This window comes from Vulpes lagopus, chromosome 2 (genome assembly GCF_018345385.1).
Source record: "Vulpes lagopus strain Blue_001 chromosome 2, ASM1834538v1, whole genome shotgun sequence".
NCBI classification, from domain to species: domain Eukaryota; kingdom Metazoa; phylum Chordata; class Mammalia; order Carnivora; family Canidae; genus Vulpes; species Vulpes lagopus.
The window spans coordinates 13238984-13260816 of NC_054825.1; the positions used below are offsets into that span (position 1 = coordinate 13238984).

At 55.3% G+C, this 21833-nt stretch overlaps 1 protein-coding gene across 2 annotated transcripts; it reads right to left on the reverse strand.

Annotated features, from left to right (window-relative positions):
• Window positions 1-14497: 14497 nt before the first annotated feature.
• On the reverse strand, window positions 14498-21560 carry EMX2 (empty spiracles homeobox 2). 2 transcript variants are annotated; one of them, XM_041746668.1, is made up of 3 exons: window positions 20344-21560; window positions 18240-18424; window positions 14498-16007 (listed from the first exon to the last, which is right to left on the reverse strand). In XM_041746668.1, the coding sequence occupies exons 1-3, from the start codon at window positions 20750-20752 to the stop codon at window positions 15840-15842; spliced, it is 762 nt and encodes a 253-aa protein (XP_041602602.1). In that variant the 5' UTR covers window positions 20753-21560; the 3' UTR covers window positions 14498-15839. The 2 variants fall into 2 exon arrangements, with proteins under 2 accessions (XP_041602602.1, XP_041602603.1); XM_041746669.1 differs by lacking the exon at window positions 18240-18424 and having other exon boundaries at window positions 15904-16007.
• Between the last annotated feature and the right edge of the window lie 273 nt (window positions 21561-21833).

Genomic DNA, 21833 nt, shown 5'->3' on the forward strand with positions numbered 1-21833 from the left:
CCACACAGGTGTCCTGTGTGCGTACCTGCTTTCAGGAAAGTAAGTAGTTTTTTGGTGGGCAGCCAGTTAAGGGGACTGGATCCGGACAGAGAGCAGAACACAGCCCCCTCCCCAGGGGACTGCCCCTGGGCATGTTATCAGGTGCTCTTGAAACCCAACGCCTGGCCCTGTGGGGCAGCCAGGTGCGCCCCAAGACAAGGCTGGTTTTCCTCTCCAGGAAGAAGCTGTCCCTGTGGGGATGGGGGGAAGGGGCCCTGCTTCCTCCTGCCAGGTGGGATCTCCCCTCCGAGGACCCTCTGGCTGGATCTGCTTGATCTCTTCTCCCCCTGCCCAACTCCATTTTCCCCCCATTCCTCCTCATATCCCTCCTGACATTTCTGGATCACTGGGAGTTAACCTCCTCCCACCCTCCCCTGCATTCTGCTCCCCAAGCTTCCTCTAACTGTTGCTGCCCCGTGAGGTCCCCCTTCCCTCTAGGCCAAGCCCGTCATGCCTCTGTAGAGCTCTGTAGAAGATGCAGCTGGGCTTCATTCAAGGTCAGACAGTGCCTCACCTAAATCCCTGCTGTCTCATGTCTGCTGTGTGACCTTGGGCAAGATGCTGAACCACTCTGAGCCCAGGTGTCCTCATCTATAAAATGGGGATAAGAGAGTCCTCATGTCTGAAGTTATTATCAAGAGGATTAAATGAGATAAGGCACGTCAAGTTCAGAGCCCAGCACGGAGCACATTTAACGAGCATCACTGCCAACACTGAAATCCTAATAGTATCTTACAGCACAGCCATGTTCTAACGTCCCCCTGGTCTTGACTCTTCATTTATGGTTTCCCTAGTATTGACTTATGCAGCTTTATTTTTACTTTATAATTTGTTTGTACGTCATATGTATCATGAATTAAGCTTAATTATACTCTCTGCAGGCCACCTCAAATGTTTTTTGTCATGAGATACACAGACCCACGGACACCAACAGAACCAATGGGGAGGGAGAGAGGGAAAAGGAAGAAGAGAGTAGAAGGAGGACTGGGCAGGTGGGGGGAAGACTGAGCAGGTCTGGCTAGAGCCAGGCACTGAGGAGCAATGAAGATGGGTGAGGCCAGCCCTGCTCCCACATGCATCTTAGAGTCCATTGCAGAGCCTGGATTTACCCACTTAGAGAGAGGTAAGCATTTGGGGCAGCAAGGTGGAGAAAGGGTGGCAGGCTTTGTACAAGCAAAGGCTCCAGAGGGCTGGCTGGGCAATCCAGGTAGACTTCCTGGAGGTGGAAGACGTGAAGCCTGCCCTAAAAGCACAAGGAAGGTGTCATGGGACAGAAAGGGGACAGAGGGAGGCATTTTAGGCCCTTGTGAGCAAAGACTGACATGAGGAACTTAAAGGAATCCCCAGCAGGAAAACACCCTACCCTTCCCCATTGCCTGGACATAACACACACACACACCCACATCCCCACGCACATAGACACATATGCACCCATACACACACACACACACACACACACACACACACACACACGGCTCTCTGGAGGGGCCTCTCCATCCCCTCAGCACCCACACTGTCATCCACACACACCCAACAAAGCTCCCAGGCCCTTGGCTATAGCCTCATGGACCTTCTCAGGCCAGGCCTGGCACCTGCTGCCACCTTGGCATGCGACTCATAGGCTGCTGGGAGGGCCGAAAACACAAAAGAGGGTGGAAGAAAGTGAGGGCTGTGGGGAGACATGGCTCAGTGAGTCACCAGGACATCCCGCCTCGAGGGTCCAGACTCCAGACAGACACCACAAGGGCTCCTCCCTCTCATGTCCCTCCCCCTTTGGGCCTCCTGTCTGGGGCACATGGAGGGGCTGCTGATCTGTCCCCAGAGGATCAACCCAGAAAGTCCCCCAGCTCTGCTCCCCCAGAAGCCTTCGAGGCCCCCACCCCACCCCCGACCCCCCACCCACCCCCCAGCACTTCCCTGCCAGCCTGGCCCTACCTCAGCCCAGATACCCATTTCCGCTCCACCTTCCCAGCACAGGTAACCAAGGGGTTCTTGGGGCTCGGGGAAGAAACTCAGCTCCTGCTCCCTTGAAACAGAGAACGAGGTCAGGAGACACATTTCCTAACTTTCAAAAAGAACTGTTTGGGATAATTAATCAACACATCACCAACACCAAGGGATTGTTTTATATCAGAAGACATATAATTAAGGAAACAATAGCAGGCTTGTTGTCTATTTTGTTCCCAAAGAATGCTAATTATGTTTAGCACCCTGACACATCCAAAGGTTCGCCCCAATTTTTAAAAATCAAACAGAACTTGGCTGCGAGGCATCTCTTCGCCTCTGCTTAGAACAGGGAGGGTCAGGGAAGCAAAACAGCCCTCCAACAGGTCTTCATCGACTTTTTCGGCCTCTGATTGCTACCCCAGCAAGGACACTTGCCATTGCTAAACTGCACTCACTGTTGCTCAATTACACCTTCGGATCAGCACCTAATTTGCTTAGGGTGCAACTGAGCTGCCGTGGGTGGAATGGCTTTGCCAGGACACTACTTAGCAATGCAGCCACAGCCAGAGGAAATGGGAAGCCAGGCTCAGCAATGCTTGGAGAGGCTGGGGCCCCGTGGCCATCGTTTCCAGGGCCCCGGACCCTGCCAGGCCACAATGGAAGCAGCCTCTTCCCAAGACCCCTCGAGCCCTGCTAATGGCTGCAGTATGGCCAGACTGACAACCTTAAGATCTTTGTTCCCGCAATGTCCACAATAGCCAAACTGTGGAAGGAGCCTCGGTGTCCATCGAAAGATGATGGATAAAGAAGATGTGGTCTATGTATACAATGGAATATTCCTCAGCCATTAGAAACGACAAATACCCACCATTTGCTTCGACGTGGATGGAACTGGAGGGTATTATGCTGAGTGAAATGAGTCATTCGGAGAAGGACAAACATTATATGTTCTCATTCATTTGGGGAATATAAATAATAGTGAAAGGGAATAGAAGGGAAGGGAGAAGAAATGTGTGGGAAATATCAGAAAGGGAGACAGAACATGAAGACTCCTAACTCTGGGAAATGAACTACGGGTGGTGGAAGGGGAGGAGGGCGGGGGGTGGGGTTGAATGGGTGACGGGCACTGGGGGGGGCACTTGACAGGATGAGCACTGGGTGTTATTCTGTATGTTGGCAAATTGAACACCAATAAAAAATAATTTTATTATTTAAAAAAAAGATCTTTGCTCCCTACGAAGGAAAGGAGAGGTGCCCACGTTTCTTCCCAAGATGCCCACACAGGGATCTTCCTGGAAGGAAATTCTCCAAATGGGAGGAAGGCATTGGGGTGTGCAGATGGGCCTGCCCCCATCGCAGATGGACTGCCTCTCTTCCTCATAACGCTGGGGTGGGGAGCCCAGACCCATGGGAGCATAGGTATAGGCCATATCTACTCACAGATCAGCTCATGAGCTCACCAAGAGCAGAATTACTAAGGAATCATAGTGTTGTGGTTAAGCTATTACAAGACTCTTATGAAAGACACAACCTAAAACTGTTACTAGCAAAGGTATGAGGTCTGGGATTTGCTTCAAAACAGCAACAGGATGGTGAGTGCCTGGGAAAGAGACAGAGAACAAGATTGACCTTGAATTTATCATGTGTATGAGTCTGCTCAGGCTGCTATAATAAGTGCCACTGACAGGTTACCTTAAACAACAGAAATTTCTTGTCTCACACTTCCGGAGGCTAGAAATCCAAGATCAAGATGTCAACAGGATTGGTTCCTTCTGAGGCCTCTCTCCTGACTCGTAGATGTCCTGCTTCTTCTTGTGTCTTCCTCATATCGCCTTCCCTCTGTGTGTGTCTGGATTGTGCACACACATTTCCTCTTTTCTTTTAATATTTTATTTATTTATTCATGAGACACAGAGAGAGAGAGAGAGAGGCAGAGATACAGACAGAGGGAGAAGCAGGCTTCATCCAGGGAGCTTGACGTGGGACTCGATCCCGGGACTCCAGGATCACGCCCTGAGCCAAAGGCAGGCGCTTAATCGCTGAGCCACCCAGGCATCCCGTTTCCTCTTTTTATAAAGAACACCAGTCATGATGGATTTTATAAGAACACTAGCCCACCCTAATGACCTCATTGAACGCGATCACCTCTGTAAAGACCCTATCTCCAAAAGTCACATTCTGGACTGGAGCTTAGGACATCAGCCTGTGAACCTGGAGAGGACAGGATTCAATTCATAACATAATTTTTGGAGATGGAGGGTGTATACCTCAAACTATGCACTCTGCAGTCTATAAATCTGTATTTTTTTATATAATAATAAGAAAGGGAAGCACACTCCAAAGTGTGCAAGCAATGCTCCAAACAGTTGTCATGCCACCAGATGAACTCAGGGAGATGAGACTTATTCTCTAGGCCTCAAAGAAAATCCTAAAACTCAAATCTATTTCCGAAGAGACAAAGCAACTTTGAAGGTGGTGAACTTCCCAGCCCTGGAAACATCCAAGCCCAGGCTGCGTGATCACCAGTGGGGCCTTCTGTAGGATTCCTTAGAGGGGGGAGCTAGGCTTCTGACTCATGGTTGCAAAAAAAGCCAATGCTGTGTTGGGCCACAGTGACAGAAGTACAGCAGCCAAAACACTGGTGAGAGAGTCCTGTTCTTCGCAGGACTGAAGGCAACCACCTGGATCCGGGTGCTCCATTCCAGGAAGCCTCTTGCAAAGGAGACATTAAGCATTTAGGAACGACAGCCTTACATCTGGCGAGGGGCAGCCAGGTGCTTAGGGAAGTAGAAAGCATGCCGTAGCACCTAAAAAAGACTGTGGAATCCATTTCCACCAGTTTTTTTTTTTTTTTTGCATCCTCCTAGAAAGATTATAAGCAACTTCAAACAAATACACACGCCCTTTATGTATTTATTTTAAACTAATGGTATTCTCTGTGTACTCCTTTTGCTTTTTTTCAGTGGACCTTTACATATCTTAGAGATCCTCCCATATTAGAACATTCTTTTTAGCTGCTGTATAAATTCTAGTCTGGGGGTAAATTATTTTACCAATCCCCTCCCGATGGATATTTAGATTGCTTCAAATATTTCCCTATAGCAAACAAGACTTACTAATTAATCTCATACATATATCACTTCATAGATGAGTGATTAAAGCTGTAGAATAAATCCATATAAGTAAAAGGAAAAAGGAAGAAAGGGAGGGTGCCAGGAGGAAAAGAGGGAGGTAAGAAATGCCTAGAGAGAGGCGCTGGGCTCTGGGGAATGGCTCTCCACCCTTCCTGGAGACAGATATGGAAACATGGATAAAAAAAGCACAATCAGAGAGGCAGCAGAAAGGATATGGGGTCAGGGTGAGCTGTCTTAGTTCCTATCTCTTTGGGTGACCCCAGCACCGCCCCGGTTTCGCATCTTTGGTAGGAGAGAGCAAGTCTGGGACTGGGAAGGAAGCGCACAAGGGCCTCTTCCGCTCCAGCTGCCCTCCATCGCCCCATTCACTTGCACTAAAGAGAGAGGTTGGAGAAAGCAGTGGACAGGAGGTCAGGAACAAGGGCCTGACCTATGGTGGAGGGAAGGCATAGGCTGATGCGATGTAATGCTTCTTTTTTTTATAATTAATTTTTTTATTATTTATTTATGATAGTCATACAGAGAGAGAGAGAGGCAGAGACATAGGCAGAGGGAGAAGCAGGCTCCACGCACCGAGAGCCTGACGTGGGATTCGATCCCGGGTCTCCAGGATCGCGCCCTGGGCCAAAGGCAGGCGCCAAACGGCTGCACCACCCAGAGATCCCCCGATGTAATGCTTCTAAAGTGCTGGCCCACAGCAAGTATTTGAGGCAGAAGCAATGGCTACTCACTCCCTGCTCCCAGTTGGCCTACAATCTAGCACAGGGGCCAGGGAAGGGGTCAGAGCTTCTGAGATGAGCATCGGGGCCAGATGCAAACTCCAGAGGCTCCTGGCCTCACCTGTTCCCATTCCCGGGGCTAGGAATCTAGTAACTTCTCTGGACTGTTCTTCCTGAGGTTTACACTGAATTTGCTCTGAAGAAACCTGTTCAGACAGATGATGGATGGTGAGCACATGAGGACCTAGGTCATGAGGCTGCAAATACAGATTACACATGTTGCATGCTGGTCCAACTGCTCCTCTTCTGGCCTATAGTATATTCTAGATAAAAATCTCCTTTTCAGCTGGGAAAACCCAAGGTTGGGGCAGAGGGGAGCAGGTTGTATGAGTGGCAGGAAGGCGGGCAGAGAAGAAGGACCTTGAAAGTGCTCTGGCTTTCCATAAATTTCAGCACTGATCACCCCACCCCACGCCACCCCAACACACACACAACCAGGAGGCCCCTGGAGCTGAGGAAGACCCTCTGGGTTGTCCCAGATGACCAATAGGGAAAGTGACATCTCCATCAGCATGACATGGTTTCTGAAGCTGTGGCCTCCACTTGAAGTGATCCACAGCATTAGTCACCACTTCTGTTTCTCATGAAGACACAGGCACAGTCATTTAGAGCAGAGGCCAAGAAGCGGTGCAGGGTGAACCCTTTGTAAGGCAGACCAAAGGGGGCCCAGGGAGGCCAGAAGAGCCAGGGCAGCAAAGCCAGCTGCACCCCCAAACCCTTACAGGGCTCCCACCAACACACAGCCCTGCCCTCCTGCTGTGCTAACCCTATGCTCGCCTACACACACACACACTCTTGCATGCTCTCACGAATGTTCGCAAACACTCATGCACTCCCAAACATTCACATGCACACATGCCCTCGCAGCTCATTACTTGGCTCCTCCCCCTCCCAGGCCTGCAAACATACTTGCGGTTACCACCCCTCTGCCTGACTCACAGTAACTCCATAGTGGCAGATAACCAGGACTGTGGCATCCAGAACCCCAGGCTGGAACAAGGACGGAGGGCAAGGGGCAGTCCCCCGCTTCTGCCCTGTGGGCACCCAGTGAAGGAAGAACTAATCAGAACAAAGCTGACTCTCGATAATAAAGGCACCTTCAATAACATCAGAGCCAACACACAGAAAGCCCATCTGAACTCAAGTGTATGTAATACAGAGTGTGCCCGGCTGCTGCCTAAGGGGGCGGAGGGCTGAGATCCAGCTCACACCTCACTCTCCTAGGTACCCAAGGAATGCCTCTTCCTCAGCTTTGTAGACACAGGAGGGGCTGCAGCCTCCCCGTCCCCACAGCCTTGTGTCCACTAACACATCCATGTGTGTGGCCCACCTGCTGTGTAAGCACATTTCAGGTACAGCCACCTGCGCATGCTAGGTACACAATCAAAGTCAGGCACAAAACTCTCTTCCTTAGTATGTTCACTCCAAGGGGCCCAAGCACAGATCCTTCAGCTTGTCCTTGTCTTGGGCTGTGCTGCTGATCAACCCCCATCCCGGGCTGGCACCCCATAGGCAGGACCGTAGGAAACCTGCCTCAAGAACAGGATCCAGTGAGCAGGATCCCCCACAAATGACTCCACCTGTCCCCTGTTACTCAGCAGTAGGATGAGGCCTCTGCCCACACAGTCCTAGCTGAGGGGAGAGGCTGGGCATTGTGGGGCCCTCTAGGTGGCCGAGAACATGGCCTGCCCACCTTTGGAGTCTGCAGTGGGTGCCTGTGGGTATCTCAGGAGAAAAGGAGGCACTGTCTCCAGGAAGCCCTAACTCCTACCCCTCAGGACCTTGCAGCCTCTTGGAGTTAAACAGAGAGGAGGCTATGTCCAGGTCCACCATTTCTAAAGAGGCCAGGCCCTCTGACAAGGCTGCAGGTACTGATCCACCCCCTTGCCCCCCTAACCCCCCCACACACCCCCACAGGTAGGCCCAGGGCGCCCAGGGGAAGGACAGGAAGCAGGCCTTGAGTCGCCTGGCTTTAATGACCTCACTATGTGGTGACTGCTGACTTCCCACTTTCCACGAACTCCCTGCAGGAAAGAGGCTTTCCCACCTGAAGAGACCTCATACTGGCCCAGGAGTCCCCAGATCTGCCCAAGTACCCTGAAGACAAGCAAGGGGAGGGGGAGGACAGAGGATGATGCCGCAGCCAATAACCCCCTCCTACCTCCACCATTCACCCGGGACAGGACAGGGTCCAGCAGAGAACCACCCACCCACTGCTGGGGGTCAGGGGTGGGGTGGGGGGGCAGTCCTGGCCGCCTGCCTGCCCCCCAGTTCCAGACTAGCTCCTCGGGTTTGGGGGGGGAGGGGAGGAGCATCCACGCTCTCTGGGGAGCAGAGCGGAGCCCCGAGAAGTGACCCCGTTTCTGAATGAAATTGAGCTGCCATTTTCATCTTCTTCCCAAATGTCAGCAGCGTTAGATCAGATTAGGAGCTAATCTCTTGCCAAAATTCATTTCCGAACAAGAGAGGTGGCCGCGGGCGGGCGGGTGGAGGTTGGTTGTTTGTTTCAGTGTCCCTCCCCCGCCCCCCCAGACGCACACACTCTCCCGCCACCGCTGGGGTGGCAGTGGGGGGTGGAGGCCGAGCAGCCCGAGGGGCCTGGGGCAGGTGACCCGCGTGGGGATGGCAGGCCCGCCGCCCGGCCGCCAGCCCCGCGGTAGCGCCGAAGCAGCGCGATTCCTCTCCGAAAGCTCCGAGGGCTCCGAGGCCCCAGGATGCAGCCCGGGAGCAGAGGGGGCGAGGCACTAGAGGGCCGCAAGCCCGCACCGCGTCCGCACCCGCATCCTCCCTGCTGAGACCCGGGTCCCTCCCCAAACCCCTCCCCCAAACCCCCATCCTCCCACCCCGCCGGCCAGGGCGGTAAAAGGGAAAGGCAAGGCAATTGCACCTAAAGAGAGAAGAGGAAAGAGGGGAAATAAATGCCCAAACGAACTGGTCAGTACCTTGCAGGCCTCATTTGACAAGTGACCAGCACACAGCCGCTGGCCTGAATGCATAATTACCCCCACGCGAAAATTCCCCATCTAATTTGATATTTGGTTCTTTGCAGAAGCTATAGCCTTCGTAAATAATATACAAAGTAAGAAACCTAATCCCGCCTGCTAGAATGTTTAATTCATCATTATGCGAGCTAATTGGAAGGTGATTATATGGTAATTGCTCATTAGTGGTGTATATTTATCGCTGTACCTTATGTCAAGGCCATGGGAATTGTGTAGAGTCTGTTCTCTCATTTCAAGGATCAGTTTCAGAAGCAGGAGCGAAGCAGGCAAGATCAAGTTCTTCCTGACGTCAGGTCCAGCAGAGGGCTATGGAGACCCGTGCTATATATAGGGCCTGAAGTGGGCTGGGGGCAGGGGTGGCCTGGGACTGGGCTGAGGCTGGGAGCCCGGAGGTCCGGGGCAGCCAGCCCACCGCCAGGAAACCCCGGCTTCCCAGGGAAAGAGAGGAAAGATGGGGGCTGGGGGCCTGGATGCTTGTCCAAGCGCTAGCGCATCCCCCACTCCAGGCACCTCCTGGGCCCTACAGGTGCGTCTGGACCTCTGGGCTTCTGCTGGGAGGAGCCCTTATCCCTGCGCTTTCTCTCGGACTCCTCCCCGGGTGTGCCGAGGGGCAGCAGGTGTGGGGTAGAGAAGGGGACGTGGAGGCTTGATGTGGACACTGGGTAGGAGATGGGGAGCGAGAAGGTAAGGTTTGATTTGGAGAAGGAGCTAGAATTCGGAGCGCTGGAGGCTTGGGCTTCCTCCTCCAAATGATCCCACAAAAGTGGGCCGCCTCCTACCTCCCAAAATTTTCTCCCAATTCCCCCAAGAGAAGCGGGGCACTGGCCCGCGGTGAGAGCACTGTTGGTGCCTAGGGAGGGGAACCGTGAGTCGCTATGGGGGAGGCGGCAAGGCCAGAGGGAAAGAACCCTAGAAGCGTGAAGAAAGGCGGGAGGTGAGCCCAACCCGGCCCCAAGGCCAGCGCCTGAGCTGGGAAGTTGGGAGAGGCGGGAAGGCAGACCTGAAATCCAGAGGGAGCGGAGGAAAGACGTGTCCTGGGTCGTGGGCGGAGGTGTGGGCCAGGACCGGGGCGTGGGCCTGCAGCCGCAGCTGGGAGGACCGGCCCGGAGCTAGAAGCCCAGCCTCCCGCCGAGCATCCTTGCACGTGGGCGTGATCTTTGGCGCGCTCTGGCGCCCCCTCGGAGGAGTGCGACGCGCCTTGCCCTACCGGGACCCCGGGCCGGGGCGCCAAGCACCCCTGCTTGCAGCCCCCGGGGCCCTCCCAAGCCCCCTTCCCGCTCCCGCTGGGCAATAGGCACTAATGAACAAAAGGCCAATTAGACGCCGGGCGCGGCTGATGAATGGACCTTTCGCTTTCAAGCGTGGCACCGCCTCGGGTTTCCTGGCGAACGGGGTCGCGCCGGGAGAGGCCGCCTCCCCGAGCGGGGTCACGGCTGGGGTCAGCGGGTTCTCAAAACTCCCACTTCCCGCTGGCTGCGGGCTTGGTTGGAGGAGGTCAATCTGGCGGCCAGGCGCTGGGCCCACCAGCCGGCCCGCAGCTCGGCCCGGGCACCCCGACCTCGCAGGCCCTCTCCTCTCCGGCCTGCCCACCGCTGCTGCTCGGAGGCGGCACCCAAGTAAGTCTAAGGCCCGCTGCAGAAACACGAAAGGCGGGCCTAGAAAAAATGCGCAGTTACCAAAAACGGCTGTTGTTTACCCAACTCCGGAGCGAGTGGTGCACCGCGGAAACAATACGTGAACTCGAGCTTCTTGCTAGACACACGCGCCTAGATCCTGAGACGAACAAATGCTGCCCTGGTGCTGGGCACGGACGCCGTCACTCGGGGACCTCCACCCAAACACAGAGAATTGTTCCCACGGGTCACACACACGCACACACAGTGAGGCCACTCCCATTCCCTGAGATTCACAACTACAGCAAGACTCCCAGATACACACTCCTGGACCAGACCCTGGCACACAGATTCCCTAGACAAACCGCATTTCTAACCCCCTCACCAGACACTACTGTCACCCAGCTGCACTGTTCTCGCCCTGCCTCAATATGATCTCGTTGCACAAGGCAAGCTGGACACCTTGACACGCTCACACTAGCCACACAGGTAGCACCGGCCGCTTCGGCCTCGAACACGCAGTTGGCGTATTCAGCACCTATGCATCCTGACTTGAGTCCTGGCTCAGACACACAATTACATCTCCACACACGGACACAACTGTTTCACAGACCTAAACACGCTACCATAGCCTCTCGCTCTGGCTCCATCCACCCGCTTATTCCGACTTGAAAGAGCCCACAGGCGGGCAGCCCAGCCCAGATGCCCCCACTGCGCAGTGGGCCCGGGGCCCAGCCGCCAGAGTCCCTCCCCAGCCGGCCTGCGCGTCGGAGACTTTGTTTCCTGCGCCTCTGAGGCGGGGACGGGGAGGAGCCGAGGTTTCCAGGGCCTCGCGCAGGCCCGAGCCCCCTTTCTGCCAGGCCCACTTGGCGTGGCTGTCTGCCTGCCACAATCCGCCCCTAGCACAAAAGTGGCCCGGCAGGTTCCGGGCTGCCGCCAACGCTCCCGCTCCAGCTCGGCTCGGCTGCCAGGAGCAGAGCTGGAAGGAGCTGGGGGCACCGGACACCCAGAATGAAAGACAGAAAGGGGTAACTGTCCAGGGGTCCAAGGCTGCTCCCACCCCCGGAGTTTATGGTGCCTCGAAAAAGCCCCGCCCGGTGCTCACAGACCCGACCCTTGGCTGCGGAGGAACAGGACCCCAAGCTAAAAACGCACACGGAGCCCACGTGTACCCCGCAGGAGAACGTAGCTGGAGCACACATGCACTGTACACTCCGCTTTACTTTCTCAGGGCAACGCATCTGAAAACCCACCCCCAAATCCACTTGGCACAGGGGGGCTACTCAGGAAAGGCCCGCAAGCAATCCACAAGGGAGCAAGATGCAGATCCTCATTCGGGGTAACAGGCGGGCCGTAAGGCAACTCGCATTTGGTTCCACCATGTGCAGGCAAGAACGCAGAACCTGCCCCTCGATGCCCGCAGAGCCCTGCCAGGGGCATCCAGGCCTGGTACCCGTATACCACGCAGGAGTACACAGACCTGGGGCACACGGCTCCCACGTACCCCAGCCCAAAGGGCTCCCTCCAGTCCCGCATGCGCTCACTGGGAAGGGGACTCAGCCGCAAGACACACGCGCCCCGCACCCTGCCCCGCGCCCTGCGGCGCCCCGCGCCCAGATAGTCATCGTGGGATGGCATCTCGCAAATATTTATATTCCTCAACGCCACGGCAGCCCGCGTCCACATTAGACGCTCTAATCCTGCCACTTTAAATAGATGAATTAATAAAGCAAACGAGCGGCTAATAAGCTGACTGTCCTGCCTTTTTGAGGCGGGGGAAGGACTCGAAAGTGCGCCAAATTTGTTTGCAGTGGATCAAGGCGAGCCGCCTCTGCTTCACTTTCTTTATCTTAATTCCGACTTGAAAAGATATAATTATCTAGTTTGAACAGAGCTGCTATCAAATCCTTCTTTGGGCCGGGAAGGGGGGCGTTGGAGTGGATTGCGGCTCTCTGAGCCGCTCGGTGCAGCCGGAGATAGCGCGTAATGAAGATGTGGAGGCCTGAGATACAAAGGGCATTAACCTCATTAGCATGAAACCTTTTCTTCTTACCATTGTGGGACCCTTTCAGCCGCCTAATCCCCCCTATTTTCAAAGCTTGGTTTGTAATAAAGCTTTTAGTTTTTTTTTTTCAAAGCTAATAGTATTCTCTGATGATTTTATTGCTGTTACACTACATAGGACATTTACCAAAAAAAAAACATCTTCGTCACCTTACCCCTTTCTTTGTACTTAAAAAAAAGTATATAGTTTCTGCAAAATTAAGCCTTTTATTAAGATGGGAAAATTTTTTTTTTTCTGGAAAGGCCATTTGGAATTTTGACATGTCTGTGCCCCGTGTTTGAGGCATTCTGGGTTTTGGAAAATGAGTGGAAAGAGAAGGTGACTTGTTTAAGAAAAGGGGAAGACGTACTGTAGCAGTGACTGCAAAGTACTGAGAACAGCCATCCGACAGAGCTCTCGCTGTCAAAGCGGTGGGAAATCAATTTGAGTTTCCAGGATACCCAGAGTAGCACCTGTCCCTTAGAGAAGCAAGCCTGGATCTCCCTGGGCAGGTTGCCTCACCCCAGCATCCTCCTGCAACCAAGTGTCCCCCATAATACACACACCTTCCCAGAACAGTCTGCGAGAAAATGTGCCATGGACAGCCAGGGTTCTCCAAAGGAACAGAGAAGGAGAAAAAAAAGAAGAGACAGGCAGAGATAAAGAAAAAAAAAAAAAGACAGAAACCAAGAATGAATTCTACTTTAGAAGAGAGGAGGGGAGGAAAAAGGAAAAAAAAGAAAAAAAGAAAAATTTCCATAGTGCCCTATAGTCCCCACACGTGCACGGAATGTCTAATCTTAACTTTTCAAGGCAGGATGTTAACAAAGCTTGTATTTTTGCCCTGCATTGTAACTTGGCCTTATCACAGTGTAAAGGGTGGGGAGATTGTCCTAAATTATGTCCAGGCAGCCCCCCTGGATCCGTGGATTAAGAGATTAAAGGAGACCACTGGGCCAGGCCTCCTCTTTCCCCTTCATATTCCTGGTATGATAATTGCTTAAACTGATTTGCACTTTCACAAAAGCTCGCAGGACGCTTTGTAGCTCGAACAGAACAGACGAGGTTTCTCTATCAATGGAAATAAAACTGATTAATGCAGCCTATCAGGATAAGAAGCAAATGAAGCATGCAAAAACAACCTCGTACCCCCAGAAGGGGGAAGGAGGAGGGAAAAAAGCTAAGTTTCCTCCAAGACTGGTTACAACTTTTTCTTTAATGTTAAAATTAAGAGTTGAAGGTTTCTCAGAATGCTTGCCTTATAAGGCCGCCGAGACCCTTGGGCTTGCCTCCTCACCTCCAGCAGACTGGGGCCTGAGAGAGAGGAAGGTAGGAGGGAGGGAGGGAGGGAAGGAGGGAGGGAGGAAGGAAGGAAGGAAGGAAGGAAGGAAGGAAGGAAGGAAGGAAGGAAGGAAGAAGGGAAAGAAGGAGGAATGTAGGGAAAGGAAGGAAGGAAAAGATTGGTGGGAGGTGGGGAGGAGCTTATACTTTGGGGTTTGAAGTCAGAAGCAGTTTAAAAGTCCCAGGATTCTGATTCTGCTAAGTGCTTCCTCCAATCCTAGGGGAATATCCTTCAACGCAAAACTTACATGTCTGGATTAAAACAACAACAACGACGACGACGATGACAAACTAGAAGTTAAGAGAAGTAAGCATTTTTAACCTGAAATTCAAACCAAACTCCCTCGGGGAGCCTTGCAGTGGGCAAAGGTCTGGTTGGAAAACTTTTCTCCCATTCCTTTTCTGAAGGACTTAAGTTTTCCTAATCCTCTCCCTTTTGCACCCTCATCTCCCTTTAAAATGCCCAAGAATCCATCAGTCTGGCCCTTTGTGGGTGAGGAGCCTGGGTTTCTTGAGCCTCATTGGAGAAGGACCACACTCAAATTATAGATACTTAAAAAAAAAAAAAACTCACTTCAATTTCTCAAAACGACTACTCTGAGGGCATATTGATAAATCTTTATTGACAAAATATTGACATTGACATACTTCTTGGAAGTATATAGTGTGTTAGAATTCTAACAAATTAACACAAAACACAAAAATATTTACATTCTGGTATAGAAGACATTAAGGAAGCATTTGTCACTCTCTTTAGTAAGTCTATGATCTTGGAATAGAAACTCAGTGCTTGAAAACTTGCCGCCATGTCCTTGGCCACACTTAACATCATCCCCGCTAACTACAGTCCTTCAGTTTTTGCAACAGATAGATTTAAAGTTTGGGAATGGCCTTTACAGCGAATGGTTGAATTTGGCCAATCTCTCCAACCACCAAAAGGAGTTTACTTCACGGTTTTAAGCCTTCGGGATGTTAGGAAAAGGGAATGTTCAAGAAATAGAATTAATTTAGGGTTTTTCTTTCCCAGCACAAGTCCTGACTCCTCTCATGGGCACCCTCCCCCGCCACCCCCAGCCCCCCATCCTGCTCCCCATTTCTCTGTAAGAGGACCACTATCGCCGAGCCTACTTCATTTACCTTTCACAATCACTTTGACGTCAGAAGGTATCAAAAAGTGTTTACAGACTGCACATTTCTCGAAAAAATAAATCAAAATAAAAAGCACATAGAACCTGTCTTTAAAAGGAAAAGAAAATTACAATTCATTTTCTGTCTTTAGACACCATTCGCCCAACAACTGCTACATGCAATTCAAGTTTTTGAACAGGTGTGGGATGGGGCTGGATACGGAATTTCGATTGCTATTATTACTGATTATTTTTAAAGATTGGGGGGGCGGGAAACTCTGCGAAGTGCAAAAGAAAAGTCCTGTGCCTGGTTGGGGTTTTCTTTTTTAGCATCATTATATCATCATCATTTTTTTTTTAATCAGGACTGCGATAAACGGAATACCTGCCAATCATCTTGTCTCGCTGGGTTGGCGTTTGACTGGCAGCTTCCCTTGTTCAGAGCGCCTTCGGGCTGTGCCACATTTGGATCTCTCTCTCTCTCTCTCCCACTCTCTCTCTCTCCCTCTCTCACTCAGCTGCCTCTTTAGACAAGGGTTGCATGTTGATCAAGAAGCCTCCGTCCTCTGCCATCTCCACGCAGCCTGGGATCAGGACCCTGTGCCCTCGCTGCCCAAAGTCTGCGACGCGCCAACGCTCTCTCCGAATCCCTCTTCCTCTTCTCCGTGCATGTGTGTGCGGTTTTTTTGTTTTGTTTTGTTTTGTTTCATAGGGTTTTTTGTTGTTGTTTTTGTTTTGTTTTCCTTCTACCCCTCCTCTCCCTGTCTCTGTTTTGCTCCGTGTTGTCCGTTCGGTGGGGTGCGGTTTATGTCTTTAATCGTCTGAGGTCACGTCTATTTCCTCGGGACTCGCCTGCTTGGTGGCGATTCTCCACCGGTTAATATGGTGCGTCCCTTTTTTCTTTTGTTGCGAATCTGAGCCTTCTTCCTCCAGCTTCTGTCTTTTGAACTTCGTCCTTCGGTTCTGAAACCATACTTTTACCTGTGGCCGAGAGGCAGATGGGGCACGTTAGTTCCTCCACAGCGCCCTCCTCCCGCTCCCTCCTGTGAGCGCGCCTGCGAAAGCCTAGTCCCCCAGCTGTGCATCCAAAGGGTGGGCCTCCCCAAGGCCTCCCTTCTGGGATCCGAGCCCTTACTGCTGTCAGCTAGGAAGCCTGGCTTTCCTACCCTTTGGGGCCCTGGCAGGGTGCTTCCTCGGGGCCAGGTGGCCCAGGGTGCACAGGGCCCCTGCTCCCTTGCCTTGGAGGGGACACCCACCTCCTGCTGGGAAGCCAAAGTCTTACAAACCCTGGGAAACCCCTGCAACAATAATAAGCAAGGTAAAATAAAAAGAGACAGGTCCCTGACTCCCTGTACCTAGCCAGTGCAGGCAAGACCTCATTCCCTGCCGCAGCAGCTTTCTTGTGCAAGGCCCAATGTGCTTCCTATTTTGCCTGTTTCCGCAGCATTGCCTAAATATAGCGCCTCCTCTGCAAGGCCTCGGCCTGGGGTAGGCAGTCAGGATTTGCCTGAGCTTCCTCTTCCTTGCCCAGGACTCTTGCAGGTGAGCAGGAGTTGGGAGGTGCAGGAGTACTGGAAGAAGGCGAGGGGATGGTGGGATGCAGAGGCCTGGGGACCAACCCAGCTGTACGTTTCCAGCTAGGAAAAGACGCTCAAAAGTGAAAGCTTCTGAAAGACCTTTGGATAAAGAGGAAGTGAGAGAGAAACTAAGAAAGAGGAGAGGAGAGAAGAGATGGAGCACCCTCCCATCCCTCCCTTCCCCCCCCCCATCACCCCCAGGACCCACCAGGCCCAGGCTCCCACTCTGGTCACATCACTTCCCAGCAGAGTGGGGCTGGCGGCCTCATCTCCCCAGAGCAGCTGCTAGAGGTCCGGGGAGCAATGATGTGGGGCTGCGCTGCGATCACCATCACCCCCTGGGAGAGCTGGGCAGCGAGTCCCCACTCAGCCACCAAAGGAGACACCAACGTTGTCCCACCCTCCCACCAGTGCGGTACAGTGAGGGAAAAGCGGGTGACTGCACCTCCCCTGCCCCCAGGCCGTCCAGTGCCCAAAGCAGCAAGCAGCCCAGGCCCCTGAAGCCCTCGCCACTCCCTCCTTTTAGAAGGCCGGCCCAGGTCCCGGCTTGCTCTCCCCAATGCCCCAGTCCCCCAAAGTGCACCATGAAAAAGCCGAGCTGGAACAAGGCTGAGTTTAATTTGCTTTGAGTTTGCTAATTGAGGGGGAGGACGGTTCATTTCTCCCCGGCGCTCGCCCAAGGCGCGCGTCGGTGCGCTCCGGGCTTGACACGCACACAAAGACTCCAGGCAGCGTGGGCAGCGAGGCGGACAAAGACCACCGCGGCCTCGGCTATCCAGGAGAAATCAGCCGGGCCGCGCCTTGTGCCGGGCCCCGCACCAACCCGCGAGGCCCTCCTCGGTTTTGTCCAGGGGGACGTTTTAAAACAAAAGCCTCGACCTCTTTGCGCCTCCCAGGAAAAGTGTTACAACTTAATCTGCCCCAAAACGTTACTGTTTGTCGGGAACTTTGACCCCGCCCTGCAGCTCCACGTACAGTAGCGCCTACTGTAGCCCTAAGCCCCCTCCCCGACCCCAGCAGGCCAGAGCCAGGCCCGCCTCCGAGCCCCGAGGCACCGCAAGGATCTGTCCCCCGAGGCAGCCCTTCTCCGCAGCCTTCAGCTCTGTTTCGCTGATTTAGGGACGCACCTAGGATGTCTGGCCTCTGCCTTCTGATTCTCTGATCCCCTCAAGGGGAGAAACCGGAGCCGCCGGTGTGAACCTTGGGTCTGCAGTGGCACAGAACCCGCGCTTAACCCACTCGGAGACACCTCCAGATTTGAACCTCACGCATCCCCTCCGCCACCGCCCCTCACCTCCTGCCTCTCCTTCTTCCAGTACTCAGCCGAGTCCCCAGACTTTAACTGAAAGTGTCACCAAAAGTGCACAGGTGCCTTAGCCAGGAACTGTAAGTCATGCCCAGTGGACAGAAGGAGCTACTCAGCCTGTCTCCCCAGAGCCTGGGGTAGGTCGGCTCCTGCAGTCCCTTGCTGGAGCCCAGGGAAGCCAGGCGCCTCCAAACTTATACATTATGAACTCCAGCGTGGAGCCAGCTCCCCGGCTCTTCGCCAAAGGCCCTCTCCGAGCTCCGCACTTGTGTGCTAGCTGCGTGGGGCCAGAGTTGTGGGCTGGGTTCGCAGGGTGCACGCCTCGCTCACCTGAGTTTCCGTGAGGCTGAGGCTGTGCGCCAGCTGCTTCCTCTCGGCGCCCACCACGTAGTGGTTCTTCTCGAAGGCGTGTTCCAGCCTCAGAAGCTGGGACGGGGAAAAGGCGGTTCGGATCCGCTTCGGCTTTCGGGCCAGCGCGTTGTGCAAAAGGAAGCTCTCCGGGCTTGTGTCGTTCCCTGCCGGGGACATAGCAGAAGTCCCGTTAGAGGGGCCCGTCCTGGCCCGGGCCTCACGCTTCTCCCGAGCCGGGCTGGTGGGGCACAGCGCTCATGGCCTTCGCCAAGCCGATGCGACACGGCCCGTGGGGACCCGGGGGTGCGGGAGGAGGATGACGGCCCAGCTTCCCTGCGCGGAACACCGAGCCTCTACCTGTGCGGCACCCACCCAGCAGCTGCCTGGCGGGCCAAGTCCCCAGGCTCCTGACCTCCGCGGGCTTTGCAGCCGCCCTGGCGCCAGGTCCTCACCACCTCGGTGCCGCGCTCTCCGGGCAGATCCAGGCCCGAAACTTTCTCCTCTTTCTACCCTCGGGGAACTTTAACCCTTGGGTGGGGGAGGGGGGTGGCCCGCTATCCAGAGTTTTCTCGGGGACTTAATTTTAAATTATTTAAGGCTCTTCCCCTCCGGGAAAGTGCAGCAACCGGGCGCGTGCGTGCGGCCCGGCGGGGACCGAAATTTCGCCGGCGGGTGCGCGGGTTTGCCGGGGCCACCGCGGCCCGAGGACCCGGCACCCTCACTGCCCCGCTCCAGAGAACTAGCAGACACCGGCGAAGGGATCGAAACCCGGGGCTGCCGAGCCGCGGGCGCCCTATGGGACTGTCCGCGGTCCCAGAAGATCCCGGCTACTTGGGGCCTGCTGGGGGCACCGAGAGCGAAGCCGGCAGAGGAGGAGGAGAGGAGCCATAAACTTTGTGGGCAGAGCTAGAGTAGTTTCGGGTTCACTCTGGAGGGTGGCTAATCGATTCGCTAAAAACCCAAAAAAAAAAAAAAAAAAACCAAACGGACAGTTTAGGCGAGAACCGAGGCAAATCCGGCCCCAAAATTAGGATGAAAGGTCGTTTTTGTTTTTGTTTTGTTTTGTTTGTAATTGGGGGGTGGAAGTGGCATCTCCCGGATTCTAGGCTCTGGCAGGAACGCAAAGGGTTAATGGATGGACCAGCCGCGGAGTATTGATCGGCTGTCGCGGGGAGGAAGGTCTCTTCCCGGTGCTCCGACCGCTAAACTAATTACTCTTCCCCTTTTCTGGAGTTTTAACTTTTCTCCTACCTCCACCCAGAGAAAGAATAAATAAATTTTTTAAAAAAAAAATAGCAGGAAGGGAAAACACCCAAACAGATCTTTTTGTCCAGCCCGTCTCCCGATCCGGTTCGTTTCTTTTAAAACAAAAACAGAATCAGGAACAAAACCCAGAGCGAACCCGCCTCCCCGCCGCGGACGCCCCGCGCCGCGTTCGAGCAGGTCTCCGCGCGGGCGCCGAGCCGCCCAGGTCGCTACCCGCGGGGGTTCCAGGGCCCTCCCCGGGCCGACAAAAAAAGGGGGGAGAAGAACCCCCTTAGACTTCGCCCTGTGGGCGCGGGGGTCTCCTCGCCGCCCGAAGAGGGTCGGAAGCTGAGAAGTCGCAGGGCTGGGCTTGAAGGCGCGAGGAGTGGGTGACAAACAGGGTCTTGCGCAGGCGACGGCGAACCTGGAGGCCGGGCCGTGGCCGTGCGCCCTCGGCGCGGGGGCAGCCCGGGCGCCGCGGAGGAGGCGGAGAGCCTGGGTACCCCGCGGGCTCCGGGACTGCGCGGAGGCCGGCGCTCCGGGAAGGCTGCCCAGCCTGGCCCCAACGCGAGGGCGCCCCGGGGGCAACTTCTCCGTCTGCGCCCCCTCTCTAAGGGGTCCCGCGGCCGCAGGCCGGCCCCCCAGCGCGGCCGCAGCTCCGGGGACCGGGGCACCCGCCCCGTGCCCGGCCCCTCGCCGCGCAGCTCCCGCACCGGGGCGCGCGGGCCCGCAAGCTGCAGGCACCTCCTCCCAGCCAGGCCTTGCCAAGCGCCCACCCGGCGCAGGCCGAGGGCAGCGCAGGACGCGGCGCGCTGCAGCCCCGCGACGTGGCACGTACCTTGGAAGCGATGGCCCAGATACCGGTAGCGGTGGATGAGCCAGGGGTAGAAGGTGGACGGGTCCCGCTGCTGCGAGGCGAAGAGGGGGTGTGGCGAGTGCGAGGAGGGCAGGGGGTGGGCGGCCAGGGCGTGCGGCGGCGGCACCGGGTGCACGGGCACCGCGGGGTTGGGCGGGTGCGAGACCGCCTCGGCGAACACCAAGTCCGGGTTGGAGTAGACGCCCCTGCCGGCGGCGGCGGCGGCGGCGGCCGAGTGGAAGCCGTTGAGGAACGGGTTTATGGGGCTGGAGTTGGCGTAGCTGAGCGCCGCGGGACGGATGGGGTCCTCGGAGCGCGAGGCGGGCAGGGGACTGTCCTTGGCCACCAGCGACTCGATGGTGAAGCAGCGCTTGGGCGCCGGCTGGAACATGCTGCGCCGAGGAGCGGGCGCCCGAGGCTCCCGGCTCCCGGCGACCGCGGCGCGCTGCCTCCGCCGCCCGCTGCCCGCGGCGAGCACGGACGGGAATTGGGGACTTGTTTGTTTGGGGTGGGGGTGGGGGGAGGAAAGGAAGAAAGAAAGGAAAGGAAAAGGAAAGGAGGGGGGAGGGGGGAGGGAGAGGAGGCAACGCCGAGGATCCCGAGAATCTTGCACCAAACGCGCCCAACCTGGAGAGAGGGGGGAAAAAATCCTTCCAGAAGAATTTGCAGGCGCGGATTGGGGTAATTTTTTTTTTTTTTTTTTTTTTTGGCGAGATGGCGTGGGGGGATCGGAGTTACAGGCAGGGAGGAGGGGGGGGAAAGTTTCTCGGGGGAGGCAAGAAAAAAAAAAAGTTTTCTCTCCTCTGCAAAAGGCGGGCAGGGCGCCCTAAGTCCAAGGACAATCCATGGAAGTGTTCGCTTCTTCACAAGTTGTGCAAACGATTTGTTAGTTCATGAGCCTAATTAGTGCGGGGATCACATAAACAGCTTCCTCCGAAGCCTGGTAAATGGCTTGATGATTGGTCGCTATTACTCGCCCTGAGGTGGAAGGGGGGAGACTCTTTAAAGTGCGTCAGAGGGAGGCGAGCGCCTGGGAACCCGGAGGCCTGGATCCCGGCCGAGAGTGGAACGGAGTCGGCGCCGCGGCCCCGGCCGAGCCTCCCCCCGCGCCCGCCAGGCCGCCCGCCCGCCGCGCCTTGGCCCCGCGCTCCTGGCCCGCTCGCTCCGCGGCGCCCGCTGCGCCTTCGCCTCCTCCTCTTTCGCCGCCTCCTCTTCCTCCGGCCTCCTCTCCTCCTTCTCCTCCTCCTCCTCCTCCTCTTCCTCCTTCTTCTCCTCCTCCTCTCCTTCCTCCTCCTCTTTCCCCACCTCCTCCCCCTCTGCCACCGCCTCCTCCTTCACCACCACCACTCCCTCCGGGGCACCCCGGTCCCTGCAGAGTCCCCGGCCCGCGCCGCCTCCGCCGCGGCCCCCTGGATCCCGAGCCGGTGGGACGCACGGACGGACGGACGGACCCGCAGGTCCCTGCGCCCCGC

Excerpts from the sequence above, each read along its gene's own strand:
- EMX2 (XM_041746668.1), bottom strand. The coding sequence starts at position 20,752 with ATGTTCCAGCCGGCGCCCAAGCGCTGCTTCACCATCGAGTCGCTGGTG. Across the intron at positions 18,425-20,343 it reads TCTGGGCCATCGCTTCCAAG|GGAACGACACAAGCCCGGAG; the intron begins GTACGTGCCACG and ends TGTCCCCGGCAG. Across the intron at positions 16,008-18,239 it reads TCAGCCTCACGGAAACTCAG|GTAAAAGTATGGTTTCAGAA; the intron begins GTGAGCGAGGCG and ends TCTCGGCCACAG.